The sequence below is a fragment of the Myotis daubentonii genome, chromosome 2 (genome assembly GCF_963259705.1).
Source record: "Myotis daubentonii chromosome 2, mMyoDau2.1, whole genome shotgun sequence".
Classification (NCBI taxonomy): Eukaryota; Metazoa; Chordata; class Mammalia; order Chiroptera; family Vespertilionidae; genus Myotis; species Myotis daubentonii.
Window position 1 is genome coordinate 198424042 of NC_081841.1, and position 13856 is coordinate 198437897.

General features: G+C 37.6%; 1 protein-coding gene across 1 annotated transcript in view; it reads right to left on the bottom strand.

The window, feature by feature from the left end:
• The window catches only part of ADAM32 (ADAM metallopeptidase domain 32), a 99509-nt gene that overhangs the window by 40402 nt on the left and 45251 nt on the right, over positions 1-13856 (bottom strand). Inside the window, exons 11-13 of the mRNA XM_059685345.1 lie at positions 13701-13837; positions 12553-12730; positions 5200-5292 (exon numbers count right to left, since the gene is read on the bottom strand). Coding sequence (XP_059541328.1) covers positions 5200-5292; positions 12553-12730; positions 13701-13837 — 408 coding nt within the window. The remainder of the gene's footprint in view (positions 1-5199; positions 5293-12552; positions 12731-13700; positions 13838-13856) is intronic.

Consider the following 13856-nt stretch of genomic DNA (forward strand, 5'->3'; position numbering starts at 1 on the left):
AAAAACAAAGTTGGAGGAATGATGCTACCTGATATCAAACTATACTATAAGGCCACAGTAATCAAACAACATGGTACAGGCACAAAAATAGACATATAGATCAATGGAACAAAATAGAAAGCCCAGAAATAGACCCATGCCTTTAGAGTCAATTAATATTTGACAAAGGAGGCAAAAACATACAAAGGGCTAAAGAAAATCTCTCTATATAAAAGGCTAATAATATGCTAAGTGCCCAACTGTTCAACTGTTCAATCATTTGACCAGTTGTTATGATGTGCACTGACCACCAAGGGGCAGATGCGCAATGCACAGGCATGGAAACATGGAACAGACTGATGCATCTCAGAAGGAAGTAGGGAGGGGAAGAGGGCGGGAAGAGATTAACCAAAGATCTTATATGCATTCTAGAGGCCCAATGCACAGATTTGTGCACCAGTGAAGTCTCTCCGTCTGGCCTGCGCCCTCTAGCAATCCAAGACCCCTTGGGGGATACTGGACTGCCGGTTTCGGCCTGATCCCCACAGGCCAGGCTGAGGGACCCCACTGGTGCATGAATCCATGCAGCAGGCCTCTAGTCTATTCAATAAATACTGTTGGGTAAATTGGACAGATAAATGCAAAAAAAAAAAAAAAAGGAACCAGACCACCTTCTTACATCATACACAATAATAAACTCAAATGAATTAAAAACTTAATTGTTAAACTTGAAACCATAAAAATCATAGAAGGAGCCCAGCCAGGGTGGCTCAGTGGTTGAGTGTCGACCTATGAATCAGGAGGTTACGGTTCGATGCCCGGTCAGGGCACATGTCCAGGTAGCAAGCTTGATCCCCAGGGCATGCAGGAGGCAGCCAATCAATGATTCTCTCTCATCATTGATGTTTCTATCCCTCTCTCCCTTTCACTTCCTCTCTAAAATCAATAAAAATACATTTTTTAAAAAATCCTAGAAGGAAACATAGGCAGTGAAATCGCTGACATTTCTTGTAGCAATAATTTTTCTGATATAATTCCTCAGCTAAGGGAAACAAAACAACAAGAAAACAAATGGACTACATCCAACTAAAAAGGTTTTGCACAACAAAAGAAACCAGAAACAAAATGAAAAGACAATACATTGAATGGGAGAACATATTCACCAATACATTTGATAAGGGATTAATATCCAAAATTTATAAAAAAAATATATAAAAATCAACACACACACAACAACAACAACCCAATTTAAAAATGGGCAAAGGCCTTGAATAGACACTTCTACAAAGAGGACATACAGATGGCCAACAGACATATGAAAAGATGCTCAAAGTCACTAATCCTCAGTGAAATGCAAATTAAATCCATAATGAGGTATCACCTCACACCTGTCAGAATGGCTATAATCAATAAATCAACGAACAAGTGTTGGTGAGGATGTGGAGAAAAGGGAACCCTTCTGCACTGTTGGTGGGAATGCAAATTGGAGCAGCCACAGTGGAAAGCAGTAGGGAGTTACCTCAAAAAATTAAAATGGAACTGCCTTATGAACCATCAATTCCACTTCTGGGAATTTATCCGAAGAAACACAAAACACTAATTCGAAAGAATATATGCAACCCCGATATCATGGCGTTATTTACAACAGTCAAGATCTGGAAACAGTCCAAGTGTTGTCCATCAGAAGATGAGTGGATAGAACAGCTATGGTACATTTACACAATGGAATACTACTCAGCCTAACAAGGAAGAAAAGTTTACCCTTTGTGACAGCATGGATGGACCTGGAGAACATTATGCTAAATGAAATACGCCAGTTAGAAGAACACAATGATTTCACTCATATGTGGAATCTAATGAACAAACTGAACTAACAATCAAAATAGAGGTATACTCATAGATAACAGGCAGATGGGGGGGGAGGGATTGAGCAAAAAGGAAAAAAGATAAATAACTCATGGAAACGGACAACAGTGGTCACCATTGGCACGGACAGTGAGTGGGTGGAGGTGGAAGAGGATATACAAAGGATAGGGGATAAGTCATGATGGAAAAAAAATAAAATTAAAATAAAATAAAATAAAATAAAATAGACTGTACCCAGTGGTCAGAGGGGGACCATTCTCCCACTCCAGACACAGCTGATTCCCACAGCCAATTGGCCTGGAGGTCAATTCCTCCCAGTGATCCTACAACAACCAAGGCACCAAGAGTGCACCAAGAGTGTCTACCCCAGGTAACTGGGGAGGCTGAGCCACTGGACCCTACAGGACACCTGGCGCGCAGGGCCACTCTATCAACACAGGGAAGCAGCCAAAATGCGGAGACAAAGAAAAAGGTCACAAATGGCAGAAACGGAGGAAAGCAAACGACTGGATATAGAGTTCAAGGCCACGTTTATAAGGTTTTTCAAGAATTTTATGGAAACCGCCAATAAATTTAATGAATCCCTCAAGGAGTACAGTGAGACCATGGAGGACATGAAAAAGGACCAACTAGAAATTAAGCATACACTGACTGAAATAAAGAATAATTTACAGAGATCCAACAGCAGACAAGAGGATCCCAAGAATCAAGTCAAAGATTTGAAATACAAAGAAACAAAAAATACCCAACCGAAAAAGAAAAAAGAAAAGAGATTCAAAAAATATGAAGATAGTGTAAGGAACCTCTGGGACAACTTCAAGCGTACCAACATCAGAATTATAGGGGTACCAGAAGGAGAGAGAGGGCAAGATATTGAAAACCTTTTTGAAGAAATAATGACAGAAAACTTCCCCTACCTGGTGAAAGAAATGGACTTACAAGTCCAGGAAGCGCAGAGAACCCCAAACAAAAGGAATCCAAAGAGGACCACACCAAGACACATCATAATTAAAATGCCAAGAGCAAAAGATAAAGAGAGAATCTTAAAAGCAGCAAGAGAAAGACAGTCAGTTACCTACAAGGGAGTACCCATTCGACTGTCAGCTGATTTCTCAACAGAAACCATGCAGGCCAGAAGAGAGTGGCAAGAAATAGTCAAAGAGATGAATAGCAAGAACCTGCAACCAAGATTACTTTATCCAGCAAAGCTATCATTCAGAATGGAAGGTCAGATAAAGAGCTTCACGGATAAGAAAAAGCTAAAGGAGTTCATCACCACCAAACCAGCATTATATGAAATGCTGAAAGGTATTCTTTAAGAAGAGGAAGAAGAAAAAGGAACTCTTACCATTTGCCACAGCATGGATGGAACTGGAGAGCGGATAAATACCACAGGATCTCACTCATTTGTGGAATATAATGAACAACATAAACTGATGAACAAGGACTGATCCAGAGACGGAGAGGCATTGATTGGACTGTCGGGCCTTGGAGGGAAGGTAGGAGAGGGTAGGGGTAAGGGGGAAAGATCAACCAAAGGACTTATATGCAAGCATATAGGCCTAACCAATGGACACGGACAACGGGAGGGTGAGGGGATGAGCGGGGGGGGGGGGGGGGGGTAGAGGGTGCACATATGTAATATCTTAATCAATAAAAAATATTTTAAAAAAAATAAAATAAAATAAATAAAATAAAATAAATAAAATAAAATCCTATCTAATAAAAGAGAAAAATGGTAATTGGCGTACGACGATACCCTTTTCATTGGCTAATCAGGGCTATATGCAAATTAACTGCCAACTAAGATTGGCAGTTAACTGCCAACTAAGATTGGCAGTTAACTGCCAACAAAATGGCGGTTAATTTGCATATGTAGGCACAATGCAGGGAGGCGAAAGGGAAAGCAGGAAGAAGCCCCCTGCCACTGACAGTGATTGGAAACCCAGGGGGGAGCTAAGAGCTGGGGGGCAGGGCAAAGGCGGCCCTGGGGCCGCCTTTGCCCTGCCCCCCAGCCATGATCAGAGAATCAGGTGCCTTTGCCGCCCTGGCCAGTGATAGCAGGAAGTAGGGGTGGAGCCAGCGATGGGAGCTGGACACGGTCGAAGCTGGCAGTCCCGGGAGCTAGGGGTCCCTTGCCTGGGCCTAAAGCGGAGCCTACGATCGCAGGGCCACTGCAGCTGCGGGTCCCCGCTGCCCGGGCCGGACGCCTAGGCCAGAGGCGTTAGGCCTGGGCAGGGGCGGAGCCTGCAACCGCGGGGAGCTGGGGGTCCCCTGCCCAGGCCTGACACCTCTGCCGGAGGCCTCAGGCCTGGTCAAGGGGCCCATCCGGTGATTGGTGATCGGAGGGTGATGAGGGTCAACTCCTCTGGCTGAGGCATCAGGCCTGGGTGGGGGGCGGAGCCGGGGATTGGGGGGATATGATGGTCCCCTTGCCCAGGCCTGAAGCCTGGGTCAGAGGCGTCAGGCTTGGGCGGGGGGTGGAGCAAGCGATCAGAGGGAGATGGGGGTCCCCTGTCCAAGCCTGACACCTCTGGAGGAGGCGTCAGGCCTGGGCAAGGGGCCAATCAGGCGATCGGAGGGTGATGGGGGTCTACGCCTCTGGCCGAGGCATCAGGCCTGGGCTGGGGGCAGAACCAGTGATGGGGGGAAATGAGGGTCCCCTGCCCAGGCCTGACGCCTCTGTCAGAGGCGTCAGGCCTGGGCAAGGGGCCGATCCTGCGATTGGAGGGTGATGGGGGTCAATGCCTGAGGGCTCCCAGTATGTGAGAGGGGGCAGGTTGGGCTGAGGGACACACACACACACACACACACACACACACACACACACACAGTGCACGAATTTCGTGCACCAGGCCCCTAGTAAATAAATAAATAAATAAATAAATAAATAAATAAATAAAATAAATAAATATAATAAAATAAAATAATATAATAAAATAAAATAATAAAATAAAACAAAATAAATAAAATAAAATAAAACAAAATAAAATAAATAAAATAAAATAAAATAAAATAAAATAAAATAAAATAAATTAAAAAATAAAATAAATAAAATAAAATAAATTAAAATTAAATAAAATTAAATAAATAAAATAAAATAAAATAAATAAAATAAAATAAAATAAATAAAAAAATAAAATAAATTAAATTAAATTAAATTAAATTAAATTAAAATAAAATATAACAAAATAAATAAAATAAAATAAATAAAATAAAATAAATAAAATTAAATTAAAAAATAAAATAAAATAAAATAAATAAAAAAATAAAATAAAATAATAAAGGGGAAAGAAAGAATCCCAGACATGATTCATTATACACTTGGATGATATTAATAAACTTATATCTTACTTGACAGTTACTGCAGCATAATCCTGTATCACAAGTTGATCCTGCTTTCAGCACACAAAGTTTAGGATCACAACAGCTATCTTGTCCACATTGCTATGAATGAGTGAAATACAAATAAAAATACGTTATAACAATATAAACTTTGGTAGGAGTTATATTTACTGGCTTTTTAGTTTTGGGAAAGAATATGAATGCTTTCAAAATTCAAAGATTTTTACATTTCTAAACTATTAAAATACTAAAATATTTCAGGTCAAAACAGAGTAACTGGAACCCAACTAACTCTTAATCAATTAGAATACTATACAAAATATATGGAACAACTCTTTTCAGAAACTGGATAAAAGTAAGAGAGTAGAAAGGTGGTTACCAGTGCCAGGCGAGTGGGAGGAAAGGGGGAATATTGATCAAAAAACACAAAATTATTTAGAAAATGAACTACTAGTTCTGAGAAACTAATATACATCATGATGACTCCAGTTAACTATAATGGACTGTATACTTGAAATTTGATAGTAGGACAAGCAAAGCATTCTCAGCGCTGCACACACAGACACACACACACACAAATGATAACTGTGCTAGGTGATGAATGTTAGTTTGACTGCTGGAATCATGTCACAATGTATACATATATCGAAATACCACGCTGTGTACCTTAAATATATACCATTTTTATCTGTCAATTATACCTCAATAAATCTGGGGGGAAAGTGTGTGTAGAATTTAGGCCCACTGCAAAGGTAAAGAAAGTGGTCCCTAAGACTGCCCTTGCATTTTACAGCAATCACCAGTTCATCGGAGTCCCAAAACCACCCTCAGTTTTGATCATTTCCTGATAGAACTCACACATTTTACTGATAGCTGTATATTCAAGTTTTAGTTTCTTATATGGAAAGGATAAAAATTAAAATCAACCAAGAGAAAAAGCACCTAGGACAGAATCCCAGAGAAGCACTAAACATGGAGTTCCTATTACCTTCAACCCATGGAATCATAGACTTACTACACTCCAAGCATTGATGTGTGACACTTCTTAACTCATTCTTTAAGGCCAGTATAACCCTAATACCAAACCCAGTTTAAGACATTATAAGAAATGAAAATTACAGACCAATATCTCTCATAAGCATGGATGCAAAAACATTCAACAAATATTAGTAAATCAAATTCAGCAATGTATAAAAAATATGCATCACAACCAAATGAGATTTATCGAAGTATGCACGGCTGGTTCATAATTCAAATACCAATTAATATAATCCACAGAGTTGACAAGTTGAAGAAGAAAAATCATATGACCATAATAACTGGTACAGAAAAGGCATCAGATAAAATATAACTCTCATTTATTATACAAAATGTTAGCAAAACAGGAATAAAGAGAATCTTTCTCAATCTGATAACAAACATCTAAAAAAAGTCTACAGCCCTGACCAGTGTTGTTCAGTGGCTGGTTCGTGGACCAAAGGGTTGTGGGTTCAATTCCCAGTCAAGGGCATAAACCTGGGTTGTAGGTTCAATCCCCAGCACCAGTTGGAGCATGTGTAGGAAGCAACTAATTGATGTCTCTTTCACATTGATTTTCTCTTACCCCCCACCCCACCGCCTCCCTTTTACTTTAAAAAAAAATAAAATGCATGGGAAAAAATATCCTCAGGTGAGGATTATAAACTACAACTAAAATGTCTATAGCTCACATCACACTTATGATGAGATAAGACTATTAGACTGGGAACAAGGCCAAGATGCCCCGTCTCACTACCCCTGTCATAATCCTACTCTTAATCCCATATAATAAAAGCCTAATATGCTAAGTGTCTAGTTGTCTGTTGGCTGTTCAACCAATCAAAGCTTAATATGCTAATGATACGCTAAAGCTGCTCAACCACTCACTATGACATGCACTGACCACCAAGAGGCAGACAGTCGACCGGTCGACCAGTTGCTATGATGTGCACTGACCACCAGGGTGCAGATGCTCCAACCGGTAGGTTAGCTTGCTTCTGGGGTCCAGCCAATTGGGACTGAGGAGGATGGGCGGACACACCCTGAAGCCTCCTGCAGTCCCTTCCTGGCCCTGATCGTACACCGGTGGGGTCCCTAGGCCTAGCCTGTCCCCTCTCGCAATCCAGGACCCCTTGGGGAATGTTGGAGAGCTGGTTTCGGCCCAATCCTGCGGGCCAGGCTGAGGGGCCCCACTGGTACATGAGTTTGTGCACCATGCCTCTAGTGCAATAATAAAATAAAATAAATGTTTAAAAAAATACATGTTAGAAAGAAAGCAAAATTGTTGTGTCCATACATGCAAAGAAAATTCCAAATAATCAGCCAAACAACAGCAACAACAAGAACTTCCCGTGACTAATAAGTGATTATATCAAGGTTCCTGGATACCAAAGTTAATACACAAAATTCAACTGTTTTTCCGTAAAGAAGCAATTAAAAAATGGAACTTTGAAATAAAAAATACAATTTCATTTACATGACCACCAAAACAATGAAGTTCTTGGGAATAGTTCTAACAAAATTTTACAGGATCTATACAAGAAAAACTTGATATGATAAAAGAAATCAAAGAAGATATAAATAAATAGAGATATATTTCATGTTCATGGATAGGAAAACTCAATATTATTAAGTTGTCAGTTCTTCCCAACCTGATCTAGAGATTCAATGTAATTCCAATTAAAATTCCAGCAAGATGACAAACTGACTCTAAAGTTTTATGAAGAGGCAAAAGAACCACAAGAGTCAATACAATACAGATGAAGAAAAAGGAAGAGGAGGAGGAGGAGAAGGAGGAAGAGAAAAATGGAAAGACTGACAATACCCAATTTCAAAACTTATTATAAACTGAACTAATGATTATATGGTATTCACAAAAGAATAAACAAAGATATAATTTAAACAAAATACAGACCCAAGAAATAGACTGAGATAATAAGATCTTTGACAGTGGTGCAATTACAATTCAATAGAGAATAGTCTTTTCAATAAATGGTGCTAGACAACTGGACATCCACATGGAAAATAATAACTCTACACACTGTCCCTATTCCTTTCATACATACACACACGCGCGCGCACGCACACACACACGCACACACACACACGCACACACATCTTTAAAATGCATCATAAACCTAAATGTAAAATGCAAAACCATAAAGATTCTAGGAGGGTAGATTTAAGGGTGCAGATCTAATGTTAAGTACTTTTCCACAATGTAAAAAAATAAATAGGAATAACACCAATCTTGAACAAATTCTTTCGCATCTCCTTGTGAAAACAAGCACCATAACCCTCAGGAAATGTTGGCCAATCAAAACCAACCGGTGAAATGCACTAGATTAATAGGGAAAAAAGGAGAAAATGCATATGATCAGCCCAACAGACACATAAATAAGACATTTAACAAAGTTCAACACTAATTTTTGGCTCAAAGCTCTCAGCTAACTACAAACAGAAGGAAACTTCCTGAAGATGACAGAGGGCATCTGTTTAAAAAAAAAAAAAGGTTATATCTAACATCATATTAAGTGGTGAAAATCAGAAAGCTTTCTCCATAAAAATAAGAACAAAACAAGGAAGACCATTCTCAGTACATCTAACCAACACTAAATCCAAGGTGGACTTACAAAGTCAATAGTGTTTTTACACTAGCAATGGTTAAATAAAATATTAATACTATCAAAACCAGTAAACTACACAAAAACTAAACAAATTAAAGAACTTATACAATTCAACACCAGGAAGACCAACACTCTACTTTAAAAATGGACAAAAGACCTAAATAGACACTTCTCCAAGGAGGACATACAGATAGCCAGTAGACATGTGAAAAACTGCTCAGCATCACTAATCATCAGAGGGAGGCACATTAAAACCACAATGAGATATCAACTCACACCTGACAGAATAGCTACCATCAATAAACTAAGAAACAACAAGTGTTGGCGAGGATGTGGAGAAGAGAGAAAACCTATGCACTGCTGGTGGGGATGCAGACTGGTACAACCACTGTGGAAAACAGTATGGAGTCACCTCAAAAAATTAAAAATGGAACTGCCTTTTGACCTCGCGATCCCACTCCTGGAAATATAGCCTAAGAAACCCTAAACACTAATTTGAAAGAATAGATACATCTTTATGTTCATTGCGTGCTATTTACAATAGCTAAGATTTGGAAGCAGCCCAAGTTCCCATTCCTAGATGAATGGATTAAAAAAAAAAAAAAGCTGTGGTATGTTTACATAATGGAATAGTACACAGCAGTAAAAAAAAGAACTCACCTTTTCCAACAGCATGGATGGACCTGGAGATAATTATGCTAAGTGAAATAAGCAAGTCAGAGAAAGATAAAATACCTTATGATTTTACTTATATGTGGAATTTAATGAACAAAGAAACTAACAAACAAAATACAAACATACTCATAAACACAGAGAACAAACTGACAGCTTTCAGAGGGGAGGTGGGCTGGGAGGGTTAGGTTAAAAAGGTGAAGGGAATAAGCAAAAAACTAAAACAAAAGACATAGACACAGAGAATAGTGTGGTGATCATCAGAGGGAAGGGGAGTGGGGAGTGGTAGACGAGGGTAAAGGGGGGATAAAAGGAGACGAGACTATGAGTGGTGAGCACACACTACAATATACAGACAATGTATTACAGAATTATACAGTTGAAACCTATACGATTTTATTAACCAATTTCATCCCTATAAAATCAATAAAATCATGTTTTTAAAAAGAAGAAGACCTAAATTTAACACCATGTGCATAGATAGACTCAATATTGTTAAGAAAGTAATTCCAGAAAATTGATGTATGGATGCAACACAATTCCAATCAAAGTCCCTACATTCACATGCTGATTCTATAATTTATGTGGAAATACAAAGGTACTAGAATAGTAAAGCTATCTTGGAAAAGACAAGTAAAGTGGGATGATTTACACTGTGGTTTCAAGACTTACTATAAAAGTACATTAATTAAGAGAGGGTGGAATTGGCATAATAATGGACATATTTTAAAAACAGAAAACAAATTCAGGGATAGATACACATGGGTGGTAACTTATTTTCATAAGGTGTTAAGATAAAACAACGGTGAAAGATAGTTACTTTCACAAATACTACTAGAAAAAAAACTATATTCACATGGAGGATAATGAATGTTAACCCAAATCTCTCAAACATAAAAACAAACTCAAATGTATCACAGGCTAAATTTAAAAGTTATCACTATATAACTTCTAGCAGAAAACATAGAAAATATTTATTACCTTGGGTAAGCAAAGATTTATTAAAATAGAAAAAGCACGGCCATAGCAGAAAAAGTTATAAATTGGAATTTATAAAAAATAAGTAATGTCTGCTATTCAAAGACTTGGTTAAGAAACTGAATGAGTAATCCATAGATTGAAAACAAATATTTTTAATATATATGTCTGACAAAGAACTGGTATCCAGCCTATACAAAGAACTCTTAAAAGTTGATAATAAAAAAATAAGTAACTTCATTTTTAAAACTGGCCAAGTATTTAAACATATTATTCAAACAACAAGTGGCCAATAAGGACATGAAAACAGGCTCAACATTATTAGTGTCATCAAGGAAATACAAATCAAAATCATTGGAATGGCTAAAATTTAAAGGCTGCAATATCAATTTCTGATGAGGATGTGGAGGCGGTTTCAATACTGCTGATAGGATTATAAAATGATACAGCCACTTTGGAAGATAGTTTGGAAGTTTCTCATAAAAATATACTTATTATATGACCCAGCAATTATTTTAGAGTTCAGAATAAAGGCCCAATACTGTTAACAATTCAAATGGCCATTATTAAATGGATGGAAAAACAGATTGTTGTATATCCAAACAATGAAATATAACTCAAAATAAAAAGGAAAGACTATTATGACAGAAAACAATGTAGCTGAATCTCAAAAATACTGTACTGAAAGGAAGAAGCTAGACACAAAGACTATGTGTTGTATCATTTCTTTCATATGATTTTGTTGTTGTTGTTAAGCCTCACCCAAGAATATTTTTTTCCATTGATTTTTTTAGAGAGAGATGAAGGAAGAAAGGGAGCAGGAGAGAAAGAAGCATCAATGTGAGAGACACATGGATTGGTTGCCTCCCATACAAGCCCTGACCAGGGCCAGGTATCAAACCTGCAACACAGGTACATGCCCTTGAGCAAGAATTGAACCCAAGACCCTTTCATGTGCAGGCCGATGCTCTAGCCACTAAGCAAACTGGCCAGGACTCATATGACTTTCTTAATTAGGCAAAACTGACAAAATCAGAAGTGGTCTGAAGATGAGAAAAGGTGGAAATTACTGTAACTTTTGACCAAGTTTGGGGTATAATGAAAAAAATCTGCACCAATGCTTATATACATTTGTCGAAAATCATCAATCTGTATATTTAAAATGAGTAAATTTTATCGTATGTAGATTATGCCCCAATAAAAATAATTTGAAAATAAAGAAAGAATAAAGAAAACTTGTTCTACCAAATGGTAAAACATAATACCAAAAAAAGCACAGTAATTAAAACAATATGATATATGCACAAGTATATTCAAACTCATATATATATCAAACCCTAATATTATTTGCATCTATTTATTTTGTAATCATAGAAATTTATGACATCTGTTATGTTGTTCAAATACTTCATTGTCTAGAACAGCCGTGGGCAAACTACGGCCCGCGGGCCGGATCCGGCCCGTTTGAAATGAATAAAACTATTGAAAAAAAAGACCGTACCCTTTTATGTAATGATGTTTACTTTGAATTTATAGTAGTTCACACAAACACTCCATCCATGCTTTTGTTCCAGCCCTCCGGTCCAGTTTAAGAACCCATTGTGGCCCTCGAGTCAAAAAGTTTGCCCACCCCTGGTAGAATCATTATATCCTGGAACTTTTGCATTCATAGTTTCAGGATATCCCATCAAAATCTCCCAACTGTTCAGATTGTAATAGTAACACAGACCTCTCTTACCATAATTCTAGTTCCGTTGTGAAGTCAGACCCTAAAGGATACTTGATAGTCCATTATCACATTAATATTCAATAAGACATTTATAAAATGTCCAAAGGTTAAGCATAGGTTTGGAAAGATCTTATATATTTAGTCTGGAACTAAAAACCTCATTCTAAACTCCCATTTGACCCATCAGCATTAATTTTTTGAAGTACATTTTATATTTGTTCAAAACTTTTTCATCTATAAAACCTAGTATATTCTTGCATGTATTTCAACCTTAATTTTACAAAGAGATTAACTGCAACAATAAATGTACTAATCAATTTTCCTAGTTATCAGACTTACATCCTCAGTACCACAGTCACAAACTTCAGGGTTCTCCACTTTGCCGTTGCCACAGACTGCTTTTGGACGCACTTGCATTTGTGGCTTATTCTGAAGACATTTGGCACCCATATTTAAAATGAAACTTTTAAAGTCACTCAAACTGCAATTGCTAAAAGTCTTCACACCACTGGACTGCCTAAAGATGAATCCGTATAATGTTGTTGGCAGCATACTCTTGAAAACAAAACTCTGTATTATATAAATTAATTTCAAAATGTAAAATTCAATAAAAAATTATAAATGTTCATAACGAAAGCTTAGAGGCCAAAATCATTCTTGAGGAAATCATATGATTTATTCACTGGAACACATGTCCTTATGAAAACAAAATTAAGTGCAACTCAATAGCAAAAACAAACAAGGGACTAGAAAATGGATAAAGGCTTAAAGAGACATTTTTCTAAAGAAGACATATGAATGGCCAAACAACATGTATACGAAAAGGTGCACAAAATCACTAAATATCAGAGAAATGCAAGTCCAAACCACAATGAGATATCACCTCACACGTCAGAATGGCTAATTTTTTTAAAATAGTAAGTGCTGGCAAGGTTGTAAAGAAATCGAAACCCTGGACCCTATTGATGGGAATGTAAACTGGCATTGCTGCTACAAAAAGCAGTAGAGAGGTTCCTCAAAAAATTAAAAATATAGCAACCCATATGATCAAAAATTCCCACTTCTGGTTATATATATCAAAATCGCCTAGTATGACTATATTACTGTCAATCTCCCACTTTATGTCCATCCGTTTGCTTTAGTTATTTAGGTGCTCCTATCTTGGGTGCATAAATGTTTACAGGGTTTTATCCTCTTGTTGGATTATTCCCTTTATCATTATGTTCTCATTTATTTCTTTTATAGCCTTTGTTGTAAAGTCTATTTTGTCTGATAATGTATCTTGCAGATTGGATTGGTTATCCTTGACTGTTCTTAATGGTACATCTCCCTCCATGCGCCTCTTACACTGAATATTTCCTGTTGATATTTCATAGTACTTGGTCCATTTATAGCTAATGTGTGCTATAAGTAAACCCTATAATTGTGCTTCAAATGTTTAAAACAAAATAAACATAATAAATAAATCTTAGTATTTAAAAACTTACACAGCCTCTGCATTCATTACACAAATGGCTCCTGAACACTGGCACTTCTTTGGGTCATCATATGATATGCCCAGATTGAGTCCCACCATCTGGGTAACAATTACTGAAAATGCCTCCAAAGTTATCTCCTCGGAATACTGCATTAAAAACAAAGAA